The sequence below is a fragment of the Cynocephalus volans genome, chromosome 10 (genome assembly GCF_027409185.1).
Source record: "Cynocephalus volans isolate mCynVol1 chromosome 10, mCynVol1.pri, whole genome shotgun sequence".
Taxonomy (NCBI): Eukaryota; Metazoa; Chordata; class Mammalia; order Dermoptera; family Cynocephalidae; genus Cynocephalus; species Cynocephalus volans.
In genome coordinates this window covers 44351053-44374176 of record NC_084469.1, presented here as the reverse complement: position 1 = coordinate 44374176, position 23124 = coordinate 44351053, and the positions used below count along the sequence as shown (strand labels likewise).

The window sequence follows — 23124 nt, the reverse complement described above, 5'->3', positions numbered from 1 at the left end:
GGCTGAGAATACCGGAGACTGGGGTTGGGGGAACTGCCTAGCAGGAAGCCAGTCCGGAATCAAGAACGGGGAGGTGGGGCTGGGGTGGGACAAACGTCCCAGGCCAGTCGGGCGTGGCCCGTGAGGAGGCGGGGCCAGGGGATGGGGGGAAAGTACAGGGCGTGGCTCAGGTGAGCCAGAGGGCAGGAGCAGGGCTAGGGTACCTTCCCATTTCCTGGACAGGGTGGGAGCGGAACCAGGTTTGGGGCGGAGCCAAGCTAGGTGGGAACGCAGATGGCCAAAGCTACGTGAAGCCAAGATAGGGTAACTCCAAGGCCAGACCGTGGGCTGCGTGCTGCGGGGCAGGGCCTCAGCAGCTGAAGTGAAGCTTGCTCACCTGCGTACGGCTGCGCACAAACAGGTCCAGCACGTCCTGGCGCACTTGGTCGTGGTTCTTGTCCAGGAATTTGTGCACCTAAAGAAGGGAAACAGCATGGCAGCTTGGGCTGGACTCCACCCACCCCATCCCGTGCAGCCTGCGGGGCAGGGTAGAGGGATAATCTACCTCAGTGTGCATCAGCTTGCTGGTTCCCTACTCCTCCTCCTCTGTTCAGAGGCTCAGAGAGGTTAAGCAATTTATCTGTAGTCACACAGCTGGGAAGTGGCAGAGCCAGACTGAAACCAGGTGTGAGTGTCTAGGGCCCACACTGTGCTTCTATATCTCCAACAGCTGGGGGAACCACAGCACCAGTGGCCATGCCGGCTGTCTTATGTCTCACCTGGTAGGTGACCTTGCCTGCGTAGTGCTTGATGGTGAACTCGGGCAGTGGCATCTTGGGTTTGGAGTAGAGTGGGTTGGCGCCGTGGTGGTAGTGGCACTTCTGCAGGAATGTGTGGTCTGTGGCCTGGGGGCAGGCAGGGGTCAGTGGGTGGGCAGGGAGCCTGGGTACCCCATTCCTGGTCTGGCAAATTCTCCAGCCCTGACTGCTCCCCGGTAGGCACCAGAGAGAAACAACTCACAGATTCCCATGGCTGCCCATCTTCCTGAATGGGAGCGGGGGAAAGCACCTTAGCCAGGCACTGGAGGTCTAAGTGGACCCTGCAGGCAGGTGTGGCTGACTCAGCTCCCAGCTGCCTCTGCACTTGGTAGTCCCACTGCCATTCTACACTTGTGTTTTGCAATCAGGATTTGAGGCTCAATCCCAAGGTCATTTCATCCAGGAAGGCTTCTGTGACTTCCCAGGCTGGTGCAGCCCCTCCTCTGGACACCCACAGCCCCCTCTCCAGCCTCAGTCATCCCAGGTTGCGAATGGTAGGTTGGGTGTCCTGACACCAGGCCAAAACAGAGGAATGAAGGACTAAGGGTGGGATGAGGCTCAGAGATCTTAGTGACCTAACTAGACTCATAGAGTGCCTCAGGCTCACCTGGGGAAAGCAACACTGATCATCAAGGATGCGCAGGATGCCATAGGGCTTCAGTGAGATGAGGTTGATGCAGGGCTGATTGTCGGCAAAGGTGATCTCCCGCCAATCAATCTGCTCCCGGATGTACTCCTCCTGTGCAGCACGCAGTAGGGGCTCAGCCTCCTAGCCCTGCCCAGGGCCTGCCCAACCTACATCCCAGGCGGCATCTGTCTGAAGGAGCCTGGCCAGGGGCAGCCCTGCTTGCATAGAACAGGGATCTCACCCCCTAAGGTAACATGAACCATCTCAGGGCCCTGCTGCTCCCTCTCCCTGGGATGGGCCAGCAGAGGACAAGAAGGGCCTCCAAGAGGACTCCTTCCTAGGCTCAGTATCCCAGCACCTTCCCCTCCAGGTCACAGGCTTTCATACGTCCTGATCCCCCCGCTTCCCCCAGTTTAGAATGCCTTTCCCTCCATTTGTCTACTGACAACCCTGCACTTGCCCTTAAAGAACCAGTGTATCATCATCTGTCCCCAAGGAGACCCATAGGCCAGTCAAGATAGGGATGGGGGTGTTAATGGGGGTCCACACACCTGCTCCTCCTGGAAGACGATCTTGTTGAAAAGGTACTGAAGGTTCTCGTTTGCATAGTTAATACACAGCTGTTCAAAGCTGTTGAAGCTCAGGTCCTGCCAGGAGGATGGTGAGGCTGGACCTGATCCCTCCTTGGCCAGCAGCCCATCTGTCCCCGTCTTGGACCCTGCCCATCTCCCCCAGCCCAGGCCCAGTGCCCTTCCTGCCCTTCCATGGCTGCAGCCTCAGAAAATGGAGTCCAACCACAAACCCCCCTCCTCAGAACCCTCCATAGATCCCGCTGCAGAGGATAGAGCCCGACAGTCTTGGTCCTGTCAGCACAGGTAGTGGCTTTAGCCTGGGTACAAATCCTGGCTCTTCCACTTTTAGTTGTGCGACCTTGGGCAACTGCTCTGTGCCTCAGTTTTCCCATCTGTAAAATGGGGATACTGACAGTAACCACCTCAAAGGGCTGTTGTAAGGAAAAAGTGAATTAACAAACACAAAGTGCTTAGAACAGCACCTGCACATAATAGGTGCCATAAGAGTACTTGCTGTTGCTTTTATCATTATGATCTTGCCCTGCCTCTCACCATTTACCCCACTGTGCATGCAACACAGCAGTCACCCCCACAAGCGGATGTCCGGTTCCCCAGACACCATGCACCGCCACGCCTCCCAGCCTTTGCATATGCTGTTCCCTCCATGTAGAATGTCTTTACTGGTTTTCAGGAATGTTTCCTCCCACTCCAGGAAGCCTTCCCTGACCCCTGCCTAGTTGAGTTAAGGGTCCCCTCTGGATTCCCCCAGCGCTAGGCTGCCTCTGTTATGGCTCTGGTCACGTGGGTTTTTCAGTCTGTGCTCTACCCCCACCCAGCCCCACCTGGAAGTTCCCCAAGGGCAAAGCCTGGTCTCATCTTTTCTGGGGTCCTTGGTATTGAGCAGCATAGGGCCTGGCCCCTGGAGCCTCGGAGTGCTCATGTGGAAGTGAAAGAAATGGAAGGGGACAGGGAGACAAAGATAAGGGAGGGATCCCCAGATGGAGAATGGTGTGTGCTGTAGGCAGAGAGACGGATGGGAAGGGCAGCCCACCACACTTACAGCCCCCCAACTATCACCCACCCACACAGCCCCACCTCAAAGCCATAGATGTCCAGGATGGCGATGGACAGTGTGTCCTTCTGTGGGGACACCAGTGCGTTGACCCTGGCGATGAGCCAGCTGAACAGCAGTGCGTACAAGACCTTGGCGATGGCATCCCTGGAGCAGAGGTGGTGCTGGGGTGGGTGGGGCACCATGGGGGAGTGCTGGGGGCCTGCGGGCTCAGGCAGGGAGGGGCACGGCCTCACCTGGCATCCACGGCACTCTCCACAGTCAAGGGTGTGAAGATCTTCTCTCGCATTGTCTCCTGGGGAGAGACATGCCCCTTGAGTGGCATCAGGCTAGCCATGACCTCCAGGAAACCCCCAGAGGATTGGGGGGGTGGGGGGGATGGGGGGGTGGGGTCGGGAGGCCAGAGAAATTGTATGACTTGTCTTAGGCACACAGGTGGCCAGAGACCAGACAGAACACCCTTCTCCCTTCTGCCTGGTGATGCTGGTGGGGGTGGGGGCTGCTGGTCTAATGAGGGAGACAGAGGCATAAGCAGACACAGCAACAATGAGATCAGCCCTGGGAAGTGGGGAAGAGCTGGGTTGTGAAAGTGCAGATGAGGCACTGACCCAGCCAGGGGTCAGAGAAGATTTCCCGAGGGAGGGATACCTGCATTGGGTCTTGCAGGATGAGTAGGTGTGAAAAAAGGAGGAACATTCCAGACAGAGGGAACAGCCTATGCAAAGGCCTGGAGATTGCAGCTTAATGCCCTTGGGGCCTGACCCAGAGATGGACAGGGACAGAGAGAGGAGAGAGAGGGGCAGCCCACAAAGGATGGGGCTCAAAGCAGCTCTGTCCAGGCCCTGGCAGGAAGCTTTGTTAGAATCCCAGGTGCTCACAGACTCACAGTCACTTTGAAGGTGACGGCCTTCTGCAGGCCCTCAGGTGAGATCTGCAGCAGCTCTGCCACAGCCTGTATCTCTCGGGCACTCACCACTGAGGCCACCTCCTGCGCATCTGTCTGTGAAAATACCAACAGGAGTGTGTCTTGAAATAGATAAGCCAAGTTTAAGTTCACATAAAAACAGCAACAAGCTAAAATAGCCAGGAAAATTCTGAAAAAGAAGAGTGAAGGAGGCCTTACAAGGTAGCACACACATACTATAAAGTTATAATAATTAAAACGGTGTGGTCATAGACATAGTGCATAAACAGATAGATAAACAAAGCACAATAGAAAGCCTGGAATTAGACATTAATGTATACAGCAATTTCGTATGTGATACATATTTTTCAGATCAAGGGATTAGGACAACTGAGTAAGCATCTGGAAGAAAAAGTATATTCCTACCTCACATGTTAGTAAGATAAATTCCCAATGAATCAAAGACTTAAATGTTAAAAAAAGAACCTACAAAAACCATAAAAGTTCTTGGGAAAAAATTGTGGGAGAAGGCTGTTATAATTTTAGAGAAATAGGTTTCTCTAAATATGACAAAATTCCAAAATTTATGCAGGAAAAGATTGATAAATGAACTGCCTAAAACCAAACCAACATAAAAAACTGCACAGCAAAAAAACCACAAAAAAACAAACAAAAAAACCACCAAAAAACTTATAAACAAAGTTGAAATATAAATGACAACCTGGAAAACATAGTCATGTGTCACCTAACAGGGATATGTTCTGAGAAATGTGTTGTCAGGCAGTCTCCTTGTGCAAACCTCATAGAGTGCACTTAAACCTAGATGGCACAACCTGCTACGCACCTACACTGTATGGCACAGCCTATCACTCCAACATCCATTACGTATGTGGTCCATTGTTGACTAAAATATCACTATGTAGCACATGACTGTATTTAAAATTCATATCAGAGACAAAGGACTGATTCATTAGCATACATAAAAAATTCTGATATATCAATAAGAAAAAGATGAATAATCCCAGAGGGAAAAAAAAAAAAGAACAAATGATATGTGTACAGTGAAACCTGAAAGAGCCCTCAAAGGGGCATCTCAAGCCTCTGAAAAGGTGGCTCATGTCCAGAGGGTGCCAGGGCTTATGGAAGGCTGTGGCGTCCCCTCACCTCATATTTCTCAAAGTAGACGTTGCCCAGGTGCAGGATGGAGGCCAAGATGCGGAAGATGCTGTCCTGGTCCTCGCTGCTGAAGCCCAGAACCTCCATGGCAGCCAGAAGCCGGCGGAAGTCATCTGTGTCACTCTTCCCGGTGATCTCACAGTTCCCACCCTGGGTGAAGGCAGGGGATGGGGGTAGGGACCCTGGGTGGGGGCTGGGAGCCCTCAAGGTCTCTGCTCTGCCCTGACCGGTGGTGTGGCCTGAGCTGATCACTCAAGCTCTGGTTCTGCTGTCATGGGCCAGGAACCTCTGAGCAGGGCTGAGGACAGGCATCCTAGACTAAGTGCAGCATGTGGCAGGGGTTTATTACCTGTTAAACTTTGCCACAGCCCAGTGATGACAAAAATGAGAACAGTAGCTGATGGTTACTGACCATATACTACACACGGACCCTGAGCTAAGTTCTTTATACGCATTTCCTCATTTAAGCCCCACTACATCCCTGCAAAGTGGTACTATGTTGTCCCCATTTTAAAGATGAGGAAACTGAGGCACAGAGAGAGAACATGTAGTAGCCCCAGGCTGACTGGTCCTGTTCTAGGCTTCAGAGAAATGAACAGTCAGATAGATCTCTCCTACCCCCACTCTGAATCTTGAAGACTCCTGCCTTCCTTGTTGTGATAAAACACCTTAAACTCAAACTTGCCTACTCAAACCTCCATCACCTTTGCTGACCATTCAGACACCACAACTTGGCTCCCTTGGCCCACCCAGGAGTGATGGGGAAGGAGCACCAGGACTGGGGTCCCTTGGATGACTGCTGGTACTCACCTGGTTCAGATAGTAGTAGGTCTCGGCCTCCTGCAGGCTGAAGGCCTGCCGGAGCTGGGCAGGCAGGCCAGCCAGCAGCTCGTAGAAGATATGGTAATTCCTCTCATTTTTGGCCTACAGGGTGGGTGTGTGGGTGTATAAAAGGGAGCCGCCTCCTAGGTGACCCCAAGACACACACAAGGCCCAGGCATGCCCACAAATACACACATACACACACAAAGGCCTGCAGCTGAGACTGGGCACCTGTGTTGAGTGAGGCTCCCAGCCTGGCACCAGCTGAGGGTGGGAGCAGGAGCAGAGCGGCCCTGGCATGACTGGTAGTTGAGGGGCTCCAGGTGGGATTTTACTTTGTTTGGAGAAATAAGAGAAACACAGCCGTCTTCTCTCATGTGCACCAGTCACACATGCCTATATACACATGTGTCTGTAGCCCAGATGTGCACACTCAAGGCCTCCTCTTTTTTGGCAGATGGCCAGTACAAGGACACACAGGCCTCCTGATGGTAGGCTCAGCAGCTTGGCCAAGCACTTCCCTTGCACCAGGCCCTGTCCTAGGCCCTCGGGACACAGCAGGGAACAAGGCATTCAAAAGCCCCAGACCTCATAAAACCACCTGTTAGCTGGGGAGACACACTCAGAAAATCACCGGTTAAAACAAAATATATCAGATGTTGAAAAGTACTCTAGAGAGAAAGAAAGCAGTAGGGGTGGGGGAGGGAGTTCTGGTGGGGTGGAGAGGGGCTGTGTTTAAATGGGGCAGCTTCCCTGAGCAAGTGACATTGCAGAGAAGACATGGAGGAGTCAAGGGTTTGGCCATGCAGGTGTCTGGGAGATGAGTGCTGGGGGAAGGAATAGCAGGTGCAAAGGCCCTGAAATGGGAACATGCATGGTGTACTCTGGGGCAGGAGGAGCCAAGGTGGCTGTAGGGGGTGGAGGGAGGTGACAAGGCACATGTACACACCTATGCGTGTACTCGCTCACTAATTCCACATCTACCCAGCCCCCACCAGGTGCTAAGCTCTGAGCATCTGTACCACTCCAACTCTGCCCCACCCAAACACACAGGTCTGGGAGGGGATGGCCCACCTGAAACACAATCCTGGATTTCTCAAGCAGGTACTGGGAGGTTATGGCACCAGAGATCACGCCCCTGGGGTGGGAAGCACAGTCAGCTCATGGGGTGGGGGTGGGGGGCAGGTGGCCCTGAGGGGCTGTGGTGGGACATGGAGGACACTGCAAGGCCTTTGGGAGCCCCTCCACTGTCCCACTCACCCTTCCAGAAAGATCTCCATGAACTTCCCAAAGCGGCTGGAGTTGTCATTCCTGACGGTTTTGGCGTTACCAAAGGACTCCAAGAGGGGTGTTGCCTCTAGGATCTGGACCCCAGAAGAAGATGTGGGAACTGGGGAGCTGGGCACTGTTCTAGGGACCTGGGCAAGGGGCACGGCTGGGGATTCTCAGACACAGGCCTCCCCACGGACCCCACTTTGTGAGGGGCGATTGGATGTGGGCTCCCTGTAGAACCCGGGGGTCTCCCCAATAGTCCCTACCCCATGCTGCCCAACTCCCACACTGCAAGACCCATGCTACCCCCACCTAGCCCTCCGGCCTCCCACAGTCCCAGGGGCCCCTCACACAGCAGCCCCTGACCACAAGCCCCTGGCCACAAGGACAGGCCTTTGGATGCGTTTTCCTTCCCATCCTGCCGTCCACACAGGAGCATGCATACACACGCACACTCATTCCAAGTACCTTTATCTTTAGGAGTACCCAGGAGGGAGGAAAAGGAGAAAGGGACAAGAACAGAAGCAGGTCACCAGCAGGACTGGCCACCTCTCCCCAGGAGACCAGGAGCCTCAGACCACGGAGAAATTGGTGGACCCCTTTTGTCCCCTGACCCTGACCCCTGAAGTGCAAATTCATAAGCTTCAGAGACCCCAGGTATCTGGGCTTGGAAACTGCAGTGTGACCCTCAGGAGTCTGCTGGGTCTACCTACCAAAAGGCTAAAGGGGTGTCCTCTTCCCCTACCCCCAAGGCCACCACCAGCCACTGATCCCCTGAGCCTCCTGCCTGCCCCTGCTCTTGATCCCTCCAGGGGTTCTCAATGCAGCCAACAAAGAGGTCCTTTAGGTCACGTTCCACTCATGGCTCCCACCTCACTCAGGCTCAAAGCCAAGTCCTCGCTGTGACCCCCAAGGTCTTGCATGGCCCAGCCCCGGCTGGCCTCACCTCCTCCTCTTCTGTTTTGCACTGTCTGGCTCTCGCTGCTGTACCCTCCACACCCAGGCACACTCCTGCCTCTGGGCATTTGCACCTACCATCCCTTCTGCCGGGAAGCTGATGCTCTCAGCATCTGCACCATCTGCCCCCACACCCGGGACCATTGGAATTCTCTCCCTCTGTAGCCCCCAGCACCACTGACAAACTCTTGTCTCCTTGTCTATTTTCTTGGGTATCGTCTGTCTCCCCCACTAGAGTGTCAGCCCCAAAGGCAGGAAGCTAGTGTTTGTGCACCTTTAAGTCCTGTGTCGCATAGCAGGCCCTCTAAAAAATATCTGCTGAATGGATGAAAAAAGGAATAGCATCTCACGAGCAGTGCTGCCCACAGGTGACCATCACCGATCACAGCTCCCACTGTGCGTCAGACACATCGCCTTCATTACACTATTGTTAATGATCCTGTGAGGTGGGTACTAATATTGCCCGTTTTACAGATTAGAAACTGAGGCTCAGACAGGTGAAGTTACATGCCCAGGGACTCCAGAGCCTGTGACAGTGGGATCACGAGCAGCACAGTGCCCAGTGTGTACTTGTTGTGTACTTGGCCTTTTCTTTGGCTGAATCATTTCCTCAGGATAAATTCTCAGGGGAGGAGCAGCAGAGGCCCAGTCACTGCAGAAATAATACCTGTAATCTTGGGGATGGTACCAGTTCCCACCATTTGTTCACACTCACCGTCCCATTTAGTTCAGGAAATACTGTGTCCATTTGTGATATTGTGAAATATATATGCGGTCTTGTCCCAGTCTCCTGGCATACAAGTCCTAAATTCCTTGGAATCTCCAAAGTGATAAGTGCCTTTCTGTTCACTGGTGAGTTGGCTGATGGTTGGTCACCCCTAGGTAACTTCAAGATGGGAGCTGGTCTCGGGAAAGACCAAGGCAGGACTGGAGGGTTGGGATTTTCGGCCCCATCTCCCAACCTCTGGGGAGGGGAGAGGAGCTGAAGGTTAACTTGATCAATGGCCAATGCCTATATAAGGAAGCTTCTATAAAAACCCAAAAGGACTGGGTTAGGGGAGTTTGCTGATAGCCAAAGAACAGGAGCTTCCAGGAAGGTGAACAAAAACACATCCACATGCCCAGCACGGGTACAGAAGCTCCTGTGCTTGGGTCCCTTCCAGACCTTGCCCTGTGTATCTTTTCATCTGGCTGTTTATTTGTATCTTTTATTTATAATAAACCAGTAATGTAAATTAAGTGTTTCCCTGAGTTCTGTGTGCTGGTCTAGCAATTTATTTATTTATTTTTGAAAACTGGCTGGTATGCTGATCCGAATCTGTGACCTTGGTGTTACCAGCACCACACTCTTCCAAGTGAGCTAACTGGTCAGCCTTGCTCTAGCAAATTAATCAAACCCCAGGAGACGGTCATAGGAAACTTAATTTGTAGAGGATTGGTCAGAAGTACAGGTGAAATATACTCGGACTTGCGATCAGCACTGGAAGTGGGGCTCAGTCTTGTGGGACTAAGCCCTCAACCTGTGTGATCTGACACTATCTCTAGGTTGATAGCATTGGAATTGAATTGGAGGACACCCAGCTGGTGTCTGCTGCAAAACTCATTGCTTGCTTGCTTGCTTGCTGGTAGGGAGAAATCCCCACACAACTGGTGTCAGAAGCATGTTGTGAGAGTATAGGGGGAGAAACTGAGTTTGTTTTTTCCTACTCACCACTGTATGGAAAGGGACGGGCTGCCCTGTGGTTGCTCAACGAGTCAAGGTCTGCCTGGGCTTTCCCCTGTACTGCCCCTTAGTCAAGGAGCCCCTTGAGGGCACCGGAAGGCAGGTTGGCTGCTTCTCTGCTCCTAGAGCCAAGCGAAGGGTAGGGCATGCAACCAAGGGCATGACTGACTGGCCAGAGAGGGTGAACGTGGAAGGGGTGGAGCCTGTGGCCCAGGTATCAACCAGTCAGGGCACAGCATTCCCTGTGCTACACGATTTGTTCCACTCAGAACACATGACCAAAACCTGTCCAATGAGAAGGATCCCTGAGACCGTGCTGGAGGCGTGAGGCATCCTGCTGTCCAATGGGAGACAGGCTGAAGATGATGCCCATACACAGGGGAGGATGAAGCCACAAGATGAGGGACATTGTTTAAGACCCTGAATCCAGCCATACCTAAAATGACTCTAGATCTGGACCGTCTGATTACAGAAGAAGGCAGAGCCGTGGCTAGGAAAGGAGCCCCATAGTCATCACAGCTGGCAGGCATGTCCTCCCATCTACTGTGTGCCTGGCACTGAATCTCCCAGGCCCAGCCACGCACCATGGCTCTGCCCATTCTCCCTGACAGCTTTCTGCCATGGGCTGCAAATCCCAGCTTCTCCACTTTGAGACATTGGGCAAGTCATCACCCCTCCCAGGCCTCAGTTTCCCCATCTGTAAATGGACACAAACATACCTACCCGCCAGTGCTGCTGTGAAGCTCTGGTATGATGACGACTGAAGGCGCTTGGCGCTTTGCGCCTGGCACGGAAAAGGTGCTTGAGGCACATTTATCTCTTTCACTGCCTACCTATCCTGTCCTTCCAGAAGTCTGACTTGAAAGACTTTGAAAACCCTGCCTGGAGCAAAGGAATGATCTTGTTGGCCCCCCGGGGGCCCAGTCTAGGACGGGAGGAGCTGGCAGGTGAAAGCAGGCATCAGAAGGGCTGGGCCAGGCTGGGCCTCTCCTGACTGCACAGCCTGGGCTGACCCACTCCCCAGAGGGATGAGCAGCCCCTGCTCAATGCCCCCAGGATCGCCCTGCCAAGATCGCTATTGGCTGGGACATTGTCACCACTTGCAGACCTTCATGGGCCCCAGGGTTGGGGAAGTCCGTGGTTCTGGAGTTTGAGCTGGCGAGCCAGCCCTGTCTTCTCCTGAGCTCCAGACTCCCGGCACTTCCACCAGTTACCCGTGCTCTCTGTGTGCACACCCAGCAGACACCTCTTCTTAGCCCCGCTCCTCCACAGACCTGCCTGCCTCCATGCTGCCTGCAGCTTGGACCAAACACCTGGGGTCGCCCTTGGACCATCCCCGTCTCTCATATCCCAGTTTTGTCCTGCAAGTCACTGGTGGGGTTTGACCTGGCATATCGCCACCTCCCTTGGCCTGAGTCCTGCCCTCCCTTGCCTGGACTCCACGCTGCCACATTACCAGCCCAAGCAGCCCACACACAAAACCCGCTCACACCCCAGGGCCTTTGCACATGCTCCCCTCCCCACCTCAGAGCCCACTCTCTCCCTTCTCAGTCCAGCCTACCTGACCCACAACGCCTACAACTACACCTTACACTCCCCATCCCCTCCCTGCTTTTTTTCTCCACAACTTAACCACCCTTTCACACACACCCAAATACTGTATACATCTATATACACATGTTTGTGTGTATACATATTTTTTTCTTCCTGCCTTCTCCATGAGAATGAAATTCCCATGAGGGAGTCTATGCAATTTGCTCCTGCTTCCTCCCCAGTGCCTAGCCTGGGCCTGGCCCATCGCAGGTCCTCAGTAAACCTTTACTGAGGAAACGGATGAGGTTCTAACATTCTCAGGTTTGGAGGACTTAGCACTCTGAGGTTCAGCAAGCCTCCAATCCTGCAGAGACCCTGGTTCAGTGTCCTCTGACGCCCCATCCCTCCACACCCCACCCCATCTCCATGCTCAGGCCTGTCCTGACTCTTCACCAGCTTAGGGGCTGTGGAGCTGCATAGCCTCTGGGTGCTAGAATCTGGTGGCCCTGGGGCCATAACCAGGAAGGTGAGGCCAGGCAAGCAAGATGGGTGACTCCACTTGCCTATGTGGCCTGGCAGGGCTGGAATCCAGAGCTGCTGCAGAAACACAGGCAGGAGGGATCTGCCCCCTCCCCAAGTGCTTCCCTGGGTAGTGGGGAGTAGGCAGAAAGGGCAGCCCTGAACAAGACCCAACCCCCCTGGAACTCAGCCTCCCACCTTCAAGTGAGGCTAGGGAGCCTTGCCTCTTGGGGAGCCCGTGGGGTGTGCTAGGCAAGGTCACCTGGCCACGGGTCCTGAGGAGACAGATCCACCAAGCAATGGCTCAGATAGACTCACCTGCTGCATGACATCCCGTTTCTGGTTCATGGCAGCCAGGTAGCGCAGAATCAGCTTTGTGGTCTCAGTTTTGCCAGAGCCGCTCTCTCCACTGACCAGGCAAAGGGGCAGAATGAGCTTCAACCTTTCACTTATTCTTCTGGATCTGCCCTGACCATCCCATGAAGCAAGGGGACATGGGTGGTGGCCCAGCCCAGAAATGCGAGTGATCTCCCTAGGTCCCAGAGCAGACCAGCTGGATGTAGACCTGCTGCCTGAGGTCTCCCCCATTCATCTGCCACATATATGCAGCCTGGCTCACCTGATGATTATGCACTGGTTCTGTTTGGCATCGAGCATTTTGGCGAAGGCGAGATTTGCAATTGCAAAGAGGTGCCTGGGGAGACAGGCCGCTAGGCGTCATCAGGGCCATCTCTTGCCTCTGTGCTCCCAAGCCTTCCAGGGGTTGGGAAGTGGTGGTGGTGGGGGAATCACTGTGCAGCTGAGCAGCCAATCCTGCTCCACCCCTCACCCTCTCAGGGAAGTGCTCCCACCCCTATTCTGAGCCTCCAAAGAGCGCCATGGCCAGGCCTGGAGAGAGACCCTTAGGCTAAACAAATAGGTTGCCCAGTGCCATCAGCTCTGACCCAAAGCTGAGGGCACCCAGGCACTCACCAAGTTCAGAGAGGGACCCAGGAGACCCCAAGAAGCCCCTCCCCCAGCCTTGGAGACACTCACGGGGGATTCTCTCCCAGGGCCCGTCCACTGTACTGCTGCACCTGCTCTGGCCCATAGATTCCGAACATTCGGTACGGGTTCACTGACACCAGGATGCTGCCGATGTATGTCTGCTGGGCAGATGCGGCGTCAGCACTGTGGCTCCTCACAGCCCTCTGTGTCTCTTCCTCCCCTACTCTGGGAGTCTGGATCCCCATTTCCATCAGGACAGGTGTCTGGCTGGCTGCCTGGCCTCAGTATTCCCACCTACTGCCCTCTAACAATTGGTGGGTCATGTCTCCTAACAGGGGGATCTCAGGTACTACACCAGGCATAGCCATGATCCTGCAAAGGCAGCCATGCAGGTTGCTGCCTCCTTCATTTATTCATAGTCGAGCCCAGCCTCCAGGAGCTTTTGCACCACGTTGAGGTCAAACCTCCACTGCCTGGAGTGGGGAGCCCAGGGGATCCTGAAGTGGCCAGAGCCCTTCTGGGTATTCCTGCCTTCAGCACTGTGGCTCTGGGTCTCTGGCCCTCTGTTTTGTTATTCTGGGGTCAGGGGCTCCCTTCCACCCCTCTGGCCATCCCCACTCTGGGATGCAGGTCTATGAATTCTAGGACTCTGGAAAGCATTATCTATTGTCCCCGGTGGGGGTCACACATTTCTGGATTCCCTGTCTCCAGGTCTCTGTCTCTGGCATGTACCATTGTAAGACACCATTGTGTTTAGAACTTCAGATTTCAGAGTTTGCAGGCTCTAGCATTCTAGGCTGAAATGGTAGAATCCCAGAATTCAAGCCAAAGGCCACAGGTCTTGGGCCTAGCAGGAGAAATGTGCTTCCCACCCGACTCCCGGAGGAGTCTACCCTGGCCCAGCCCCTGGACTTACATAGATGAGGTTTCGGTCAAATCTGGTCTTGAGGTTTGACAGCACAGTGGTCTCCTGGAGGTCTCTGGAAGGGCATGGAGAGGGGCTATCAGCACCCCCGGGACCAGAGCTAGTGGCTTGGTCAGACAGGCCTGAGTTCAAGTCCCGTCTCTGACACCAGCCAGTCTTGAGAACTTGGGCAAGTTACTTTACCTCTCTGAGCCTCAGTTTCTTCATCTGTCCAATGAGTATGATAACCATTGTGCCTACTTCACTGGGTGTTTGGAAGATGCTCTTAGCTAGCAGATGTGAGAGCTGAGTCACTGCAGTTGGATAACGATGTTGATCAGCACAGCCCTCACGTTTGGGGCACCTCCAATGTGCCAGCACCCTAACAACAAGAGCCACACCTGCCCATCTTGTGGATGAGAACTGAGGCACAGAGAGGTGAAGTGATTTGCCCAAGGTCCCCCAGCTGGTATGTGGTAGTGCTGGGATCTGAACCAAGGCCCATCTGACTCACAGAGCTTTGATGTGCACACATTCGGCCTTCATGACACCCACTTTGCAGATGGGGAAACTGAGGCTCTAAAAATGTTCTGTGAGGTGAGAGGTACCTCTGGTAGGAGTAAGCACCCTGGCTGGGAGTGTGGGGACCCCGCCGGCCCTGCATACTCACTCCAGCTGCGTCATGTCTTCCACACCATCCTCCCTGCGTTGCTCGCAGAATCGCACGGATGGCAGGTTGCGGATGGAGTGCATCTGTGAGAGAGAGAGAGAGAGAGAGAGAGAGAGAAAGGCTGTGGTCGGCAGGTTGGAGGGTATCCCACAAGTAGCCCCTGGTTTGGGCACACCTGGGACCTGCTCCTGATGTCAGGGAGGGAACCCCAAGGCCAGTCTGGTGGGTCTGACAGGCCTCCTAGCCACAGAACGCCATGGCCCACAGAAGTACACGCAACCCTCACGCACATGGACACACACCTGACTTCAGTGACTGAGCATTCCTGGGGTGGGTATGCCCATGAGCTCCCAAGTGTCCTGCTCTGGGGGAGGAGTGTATGCATGCACACACATACACACACATGCACATGTGTGCCTGCTCCCTCCCAACCTCAGCTCTCCCAGTGCCACACTCTTCTTCCCAGTAGACCCCATGAGTTGGCTTGTATGATGACTTAATGAACACTCATTTCCTGGTGCTTGGGGCCTCCAGTAGACCATCTCAGCACTGCACCCCTGCACCCATCCTGGGGCAAGCATGTGGTCACACTTGCATGAACCCACACACAAGGGCATGTGCAGTTCATACAACTCCCACGCACACCCATGATCTTGCAGGATGCCTGTGAACACACATGCACACCTGTGGAGTCTGGCAGGGGGCATAGACATTAGTAAGCACACACCCTCAACATCCACTTGGCAGAAGGGATATGTGCAGGCAAAAAGCTGGGGCCCTCCTCACCCTGGGGATCTCGAGAATGGAAGTCACAATGCTACCTTTGGGCTACAGGGTCTCCCCTGTTCCTGTCTATGTACACATGCATGTGTGCACACATGCAGAGGGTGGGCAAATAATTCTGACCCCCACAGATATCCCATCTGCTCAGACCTTGGCTCATGCACACACACGCTTCATTTGTTTGGTTGTGGTACATGTTTGTACACACGTCTGGGCACACAGGCCTGTATGGGATCCACATGACTGTGACTACACAAGTATATACCCTCAGCCTTTCTAATCCCAGCCACACCCCTCCTTGAGAAGGTGAGGAAAGGGGACACCAGTTGGGAGCCGCGTGCCCATGGCTGGGCTGCTAAGTAGGGCACAGCGAGTATCACCCTTTCAGCTCTGGCCTCCAGCCCACCCATCTGCCCATGTGCTCACCAGCGGCCACAGACCCTGAATAATTCAGCCACTCACGTATTCCAGCGTGAGGAGAGCCCAGGCATCCTTGCCCCTCACCCCTGGGCGTCCTGCACAGCGCTCCCGCAATGCTGCAGCCCACACAGAGCGGGGCACCCGCCGCCGAGGCCAGGGCCCTCCCAGCAGCCAGGCCGCTCCTGTTGCCATTGCTGGGCCCGGCTGGCTGCCTGCTCCACCGGGCACCGTCTGCAGAGGCTGAGAAGCACCTGCCACCCCTGCTTGCCCCGCCCACCCTGGGCTTCCGGTGGGAGGCTCCGGTGACCATCCACCTCTGCTGAGGGCCACCCAGCATCAGGCTCGCATTCCGCCATAAATGTGGCAGCCAGGCATGAGCTGGACCTCCATCAGACAGGCTGCCTGCCCTGCCCGCCCCACAGGGAGCCCAGATTCCTGGCTCAGCTCCCATCCACTGTGTGACCTCTGGGCCTCAGTCTCCCCACTCTGTGATGAGGAGGCCAGAAGGTTGGGTCCTGAGCCCCTCACCCTCATCTAATCCAGAACCCTGCAGCTCAGGGAACTGTAAAGAGGAGCAGGAGCCCTGAGGAGAGAGAGATGACTCCAATTTGGGGGAAAGTCAGTAGGAGTCAAGAGGAACAGCAGGGACATAGATGTGGGGGTGGAACAGGGCAGAGAGACAAGTTCTGCAGGTTTGCACTCTGCTTTGCCAGAATCTCTAGGGGCTGCTGGGGCCAGACAAGCCAAGCCATCCAGATCAGACCATGGCAGGGCTAGCTGGGGTCCAGGTTGAGACTGACAAAGATCCCTTCCCAAAAGTGACCTAGGAGCAGCTTTTCACATCTCTATCCTGTGCCTGCTTGTGCTGGGCATCCCCTTGTTCTGCCCTCCAGAGACTCTGGGAGGCCCAAGCTATTATTCTCCCCAACTTACAGATAGGGAGACTGAGACCCAAGCAGGCAGCAGCTTGACCCGGTTGACAGGGCTCCTCAGGCCATCTCCTGCCTTGCTTCTTAAGCCAGAACCCTCAAGCCCTCCCTCTGACTTGTGTCCCCATACCTTTTTCTGCCAGCTTTTGGGGACAAACTCTTCCCAAGGGCCCCTGAGGGACAGGCAGGTGGCTCCGGGACCCAGACGGCAGGACTGGGGGCGGGTGTGTACTCGTGGCCCTGGACGGTGGGCATGGGCTGACAGCCAGAGGTGGGACCAGCTCAGGCTCCAGGCTCGCGGCTCGGGACTGGGCTCGGGGTCCTGGGTCATCTGGACAGGGGGCTGCAAGGTAGCAGGCCCAATGTGCTGGAAGGAACTCAGTTTCTGCACCCGAGGCATAACCACAGCAAAACGCCCAGGGCCTGCCTGACGCTGCTCGCCCGCCTTGGGCAGGGGCGCCGGGACCCCAGAGGGCGCCAAGGGGGCTGGAGTTCTCGGTGTTGTCCCCCAAAGGCGCCATGGTGGCCACGTGGCCCTTGTCTGGTTACGTGCAGCCAGTGGGTGCGAGAGGCTGAGTGTTAACTCCTTCTGCTTTGTGGGGGCATCCTTGGGGGATGTCAAGGCAGGGAGCTCAGGCTCTGCTGGTGGCTGAGGATCCCCCAAGGCAGCCTCTTCGTCAGGCTTCTCAGGGCTCGCGCCAGCAGATTTGGTGAGCTGTCCAGGCCCCGGGTCATGATATCTACTCAGGAAGACTCTGGTTGAGTTGGCAGCTGGGTCCTCAGGTTGGGGAATGGAGGCTGGCACAGGGCCCAGGTGCTGAAGGAAAGGGTTTTCGGGTACTGGGGATGGCCTGGAAAAGCCTCGGCGGCTGCCTGCACCTCCCGGCCAAGGAGAGGGTGGACGTTGGGTGGGAGGCACGTCCCCGTCCCAGCTGGGGTCCAGTGGAGGCACCGTCCAGGGTGTCTCCGAGTCCTCGGGTTCTTGCACGTTCTCGGGGTGCTGCAGGAGCGACGCAGCGGCGAGCCAGGACCCAGCGCCTGCCGGCCAGCCGAAGGACTGGCGCACGCGCGGCTTCACGGCCCGCGTGGGCGGCTCGCTGAGGCGCCGCCACGCGCGCGGGAGGCGCGAGGGCAGGTTGAGGGAGCGGTGCCGCGGGCTGCGGCCCAGCAGAGGGGGCGGCGAGGGCGGCCGCAGAGAGCCCAGCGCCGGCGACGAGCGGCTTGAGGCTCGGCGTGGAGCGTGGGGCTCCTGCAGCGAGCGGGGCCGGGGGGCCGGGGGCGGGAAGGGCGGCTGGAAGGGGCCCCTGCGGGCCGACAGCTGAGGGGACAGGGGCCCGAAGGGCGAGCGGTAGCCTGGGCCCGGCATGCTCCTCAGGGAGGGCTGGGGCGGCCAGGCCCACCTCCGCGACGCCTGTGGGGAGGCCCCCGGGAAGCCGAAGGCCGCCCCTCGCCGGCGGGAGCCCCTGAAAGAGGGCCGGGCTCCGGAGAAGGCCAGCAGGTCGGGGGGCCCCTCTGGGCCCACGGGAGGCGGCTCCACGAAGGCCCACCAGCTTGCCTGGGGTGCCAGGGGCACGTGCGCTGGGGCGGCCCAGGGCGGCGGGCGGCGGCGGAGGGAGCCGTAGGGCGAGGCGGGACGGGGCAGGCCCGAGAGGGGCGGCGCGGGTGGAGGGCCGGGGCTGGGGGGCCGCGGCGGCGGCGGCGGTGGTGGCGGCGGCGGCGGGGAGAGCAGCGCGCTCCAGTGGGCCTGCGTCCCGGGCGCGGGCGGGCGGCGGGAGCTGCTGGTATTGCGGGCCCGCGGCTGGGCCCTCCTCAGCACGATGGGCGTGTTGGGCCGGTCGGGGTCCATGCCGGCCAGCCTGTAGCCGAAGCGTTTGTAGGCCGCCTCCCTGACGGCGGGGCCTCCCGCCCGGGCCGTCTGGCTGCCCCTGAGCCTCGGGACGGGCTTTTTCTCGGACAGCGTCTTTTTGAGGAACCGCGCCAGAGAGGTGGCCGGGCGAGGCGGGGGGCGGCCAAACTCGGGGCTGAAGCCCAGGCCCCGGTGGGCGCCGAAGGCCGACAGGGCGCGCTGGAGGTTGCGCTGTCGCGGCGTGAGGAAGCCCCAGAAAGGGTGGCCGTAGGGCACCGTGGGCAGCCGGGGCATCTCCTCCTCTTCCTCCTCGTCGTCTGCATCCCCCAAGGGCAGCGGGATGTCCAGGGAGGGTGGCAGGGACACCTCCAACTTCTCCTTCCCAAACAGCTTCACCTGGGGCCGCGGGAAGAGGCGGAACTTGCGGATGAGCGACAGCTTGGACCTGGCCGGCTTGTCCATGCCTTGCTGCTCGAAGAAGGCGGCGCTGGGCAGGCGGAAGGAGGTGTTCTGCCGCTCTCCGCCCGCCGCCTCCGGCTCCTCCAGCTCCGCAATGTCATCCATGGGGTGGGCGTATGGGTTGTGGGGCGATAGTATGGGTGGTGGCACCCAGGGGTACGCAAAGGCCGACTCCTCCGGGGAGAGATAGGGCACTTCAGGGGGGTAAATGGCCTCACCCTCCCCGCCACAGATGCCTTCGGCATAGGGGGTGGTGTAGGGGACCCCGTAGGGATCCAAGTAGGGTAGGTCGTAGGGAGTGTCGTGCGCGAGCTCGTAGGGCGGGTATGGCATGTCATAAGGTGCGTAGGGGTCCAGGTAGTAGCCGTATGGGTTCCCCTCGCCCTGGTACCCATCAGGGTAGTTGTAGGGAGACGAGTACCCCGACGGGGGTGCATACGGAGGTTCGTACCCAGAAGGGGGCGCGTACAAGGGTTCGTACCCCGACGGGGACGCCGACGGGGGCGCATACAGGGGTTCATAATCGTGGTAGCCGTACCCGTAGGTGTACCCCGGGTAGAAGGAGCCGCCGTAGTAGTCAGCGTGGTAGTCGTCGTAGGGGTCTTCGGGCGGGTACCCATAGTGGTAGTCGCCGTCCGGCGGCCGGGCCGGGCCGTAGGGGCCGTAGCCGGCCAGGTAGGGCTCCTGCGCCTCGTAGTGGTAGAGCGACTGCCGGTCGTAGTAGTCGTCGCCCTCACGGTGGTAGTCGTAATACTCGCCCAGGTCTTGGAAGCCCTCGAGCCCGTACAGCGACCTGCGCGAGCCCGAGTGCCGGAACGGGGCCTCGTCCTCGAAGGGCAGGAAGCCCACCGGCTCGCCCGCCGCGTAGATGCTGCGGCTGCGGGGGAACCTCCGGAGCCGGCCTCCGGGCCGCAGGATCTCGGCGCCCGACGGGAAGGGCAGCTTGCGGGAGCCCACACGGGAGCCCAAGCGCTGCAGCCAGGCGTCCACCGTGGCCTGCTCGCCGCCCGACTCCTCGGCCTTCTTGAGGAGGAACTTCTTGGTGAGCCAGTTGATGGCCGTGGACGCCTTGCTGAGCGACTGGGCGCGCGGCCGGAGGCGGCCGTAGCCTCGCCGGCCCGGGAAGCGGATCACCATGAAGGACGGCTTCTTGCCCTTCATCGCCCGCTTCTTCTTGCCCATGCGCATCTGCGTCATGAGCTTCGACGTGGATTTGAGCACCGTGCGGGCCTTCTTCTTGCGTTTGGTCTTCTGGGGACCAGTGTGGAGGCCCCAGAAGAAGGCCGACGCGCTCCGGAACTGGCCCTTCTTGGAGATCTTAGGCGTGCGGTCGCGGAAGCCCATGAACAGCCGCGACGTCCCCTTCAGGCTCCGTTTGGGCTTCTCCGGCTCCAGCGCCTTCTTCCCCTTTTTCCCTTTCTTGCCTTTCTTCTCTTCATCTTCCTCCTTTGCCATGGTGGCTTCCTGCTCCCAGCCGGCCCGGTGCCGGTGTCACAAGCTCGGCGACTTGGGAGATGGGGGACCTGCTTGGTCTCCTGCCCGTGGCTGGGCTCACGGCCTCCCTGGTTTTAGAGCAGCTCGGGACTGACCTGGGTGGTGTGGGGAGGGACGGGGCCAGGGTTCGGGGAGGGCCGATCCATAATTCATCTCCTCTAGAGCCGCCTTGGGTTTCACCCTCAGCAGTGGTGGAAAGTGAGTGGGTGTTGTTTAGGGGGATGGGGAAGCCTGCTGAGGCCTGTGTTGGGGACATCCTGGCCTTAGAGTTGCCATGGTGACAGCCATGCTGACTCTGGTCAGGCCCTCCCTGTGCCTCCCTGGCTCAACCCCCAAAGGGAGTGCTTGGGCCACTGCAGCTTCACAGAGGAAGACATTGTCTTAAACCACCCATCACCCCTGCATTGGGCCGGAAGTGGAACTGGGTCTTGAGCCCAGAGTGGGGTGGTCAAAGCCCACACCAAGTCACCTTGGAGGAGAACCTTGGACCCTCCAGGTTCTGGGCAAGGGAGGAGGGAAATGGGCAGGGCAGTTGCCCAGGGCTGTAGACAGTGAAACAGGAGCTGGCTGGCTCTTGGGAGCTGAATAATGCATCAGGGAGAGCCAGGCTGCCAGCTTGGGAGGCAAGGCAAGGTGGAGGCGTCTCAGCGGAACTCCATCGGGGCACTGTGACACCATACTGGAGATGGGCAGGGCAGAGGAGCAGAAACGGAGGGGGGTCAGGCCTGGCTCTGATCCCTAGCCCTTCCACTGTGGCTGGGTGGCCTCAGGAAAGCCCTTTGCCCTCTCTGGGCCTCAGTCTCCTCATCTGTAGAATGGGAATGATAGGCTATGCCCTGTCTCCTTCACCAGGACGAAACAAGACCTGATGGAGCTGCTGAGTAGTGCAAGAGCCTGGAGATGCCCCCTGGTGGCTTCTGTCTGAGTTCCCTGCCTAGCCGTTTTGCTCCTTATAGTTACTGCCCTGGCTGAGTAGGCTGTGGCCATATAGCTCTTACCATCTCAGGCTGCAGCTTATTGCTTGAGGTTGGACACCTGACCCTAGGCTATGTGCCTACTGTCTGGTTGGTGACCAGTCTGACTCACTTTTGAGAATCTGTGAGTTGTCAGAGGAAGGAGGCAGGCAAGAACTTGCAGGGTAGTGACTGTGGAACCCGGAGCCTCAGAACCATCTCTCCTGCTCCTGCTCCTTTTCCTCCTCCTCTTTCTCCTCCCCCTCATCCGTCTGCTCAAGGATCCAGGATGTGTGGGGGCCAGGGTGAGTGAAGACGAAATTATTTCTTTTGGGTGCTGGCTGGTTGAGGGATTGAACCCTGGGCCTTGGTGTTATTGGCACCACACTCTATCCAACTGAGCTAACCAGCCAGGCCTGAAGAGATTTCTAATAAAGTCAGGCTCTCTATACACTGAACTTCTGCTTAGTCTTTGGATGCAAAAGCTAATTCTTTGGTTATTTAAGGTTTAGTATAGAATGCCGCAGAGTAGCAGGGTTCTGGCCCTGGTTCTGCCACTTGCTAACTCCGTGCTCTCAGGTGAGTGCCCTCAGAGTCTTGGCTTGCTTGGCTGTGAAGTGGGGACAGCAAGAGGCCTCTCAGGCAAATGGAGAGGCACTGAGCGGGGAACATGCCAGCAGGCGAGATCTCCTCTCTCTCTCCCTGTCTGCCCCTCTGTTCACCGAGAGCCAGCTGTGCTCCAGCCATTCGAAGGGGTCATGCTAGGGGCTGCTGGTACCTGCTGCAGGCAACCATGGGGAGGGGATGGGGTGCTTGATGGAAGCCAGAGCAATCAGGTGGCTTCCTGGGGGGAGGAGGGGTGTTGTGGGAGCGTGCAGGAAGTGGGTCTCCAGCAGTGTGGAGATTTTGGGGGGGGGGTGGCTGGCCAGTATGGGGATCTGAACGCGTGACCTTGGTGTTATAAGGCTGCACCGTAACAAACTGAGCTAACTGGCCAGCCCTGCAATGTGGAATTTTGTGGGGACAGCCACAATTTCTATCACCTCCTATGCTGTCCACTCTCCCTCTTCTTTCTGGGCTGTAGTTGCTGCCCGCTGGAGGGAAAACAAACTCCGTGCTGTGGAGTTGTTCTTTCTGAGCCCAGAGATGCTGACACCTGCCCCTGCCTTTCCTGGAGCCAGTTTCCAGAGTGAGGTCCCAGCCAGGTATGTCACACAGTGATTTCATGGGATTTTCACAACAGACCTGTGAAGTAGGAACTATTATTATCTCCATTTTCCAGATGAGGAAACTCAGACTCAGAGAGGTGAAGTGACTTGTTCAAGGTCATTCAGCTTGGGAGGGTGGAACCCGGGCCTAACTTCCTCGCTAGACCCTCCTGCCCACTGAGCTCCTGGGTGCTTGGGCCCTCACACAAGAGGGAGAAGCTTCAGAAACTGCGCGGAGGCTGGGACTTAGCCAAGTTGACCCTGAGCCTGCCCCTGCAGGGAGTTCTGCAGGTGGAGGGTCCTGATCGAGCCACTGGACAAGCCAGAGGCCAGGCACCAAGGTCTCCCTGGCGCTCATTTCTGATATATCGATGCAGGTTGCCCAGGCCACGTCCCTGCTCAGGGCCCCCACTGGATTCCTCAGGCAGCCTGGCCCTTGGCCCTGAGGGTCCTGTAGCCAGAGTCACTCATTCATTCATTCAAAGTCTCTGGAAAG

General features: G+C 57.2%; 1 protein-coding gene across 1 annotated transcript in view; it reads right to left on the bottom strand.

Annotated features, from left to right (window-relative positions):
• The window catches only part of MYO15A (myosin XVA), a 52252-nt gene extending 31824 nt beyond the window's left edge, over positions 1-20428 (bottom strand). Inside the window, exons 1-18 of the mRNA XM_063111472.1 lie at positions 16799-20428; positions 14537-14619; positions 13879-13942; positions 13011-13120; positions 12595-12669; positions 12294-12384; positions 7712-7717; positions 7232-7335; positions 7046-7109; positions 5960-6073; positions 5138-5299; positions 3956-4069; positions 3306-3364; positions 3093-3216; positions 1977-2072; positions 1405-1536; positions 759-884; positions 377-454 (exon numbers count right to left, since the gene is read on the bottom strand). Of these exons, the coding sequence (XP_062967542.1) occupies positions 377-454; positions 759-884; positions 1405-1536; positions 1977-2072; positions 3093-3216; positions 3306-3364; positions 3956-4069; positions 5138-5299; positions 5960-6073; positions 7046-7109; positions 7232-7335; positions 7712-7717; positions 12294-12384; positions 12595-12669; positions 13011-13120; positions 13879-13942; positions 14537-14619; positions 16799-20428 (5232 nt within the window). The remainder of the gene's footprint in view (positions 1-376; positions 455-758; positions 885-1404; positions 1537-1976; positions 2073-3092; positions 3217-3305; positions 3365-3955; positions 4070-5137; positions 5300-5959; positions 6074-7045; positions 7110-7231; positions 7336-7711; positions 7718-12293; positions 12385-12594; positions 12670-13010; positions 13121-13878; positions 13943-14536; positions 14620-16798) is intronic.
• Between the last annotated feature and the right edge of the window lie 2696 nt (positions 20429-23124).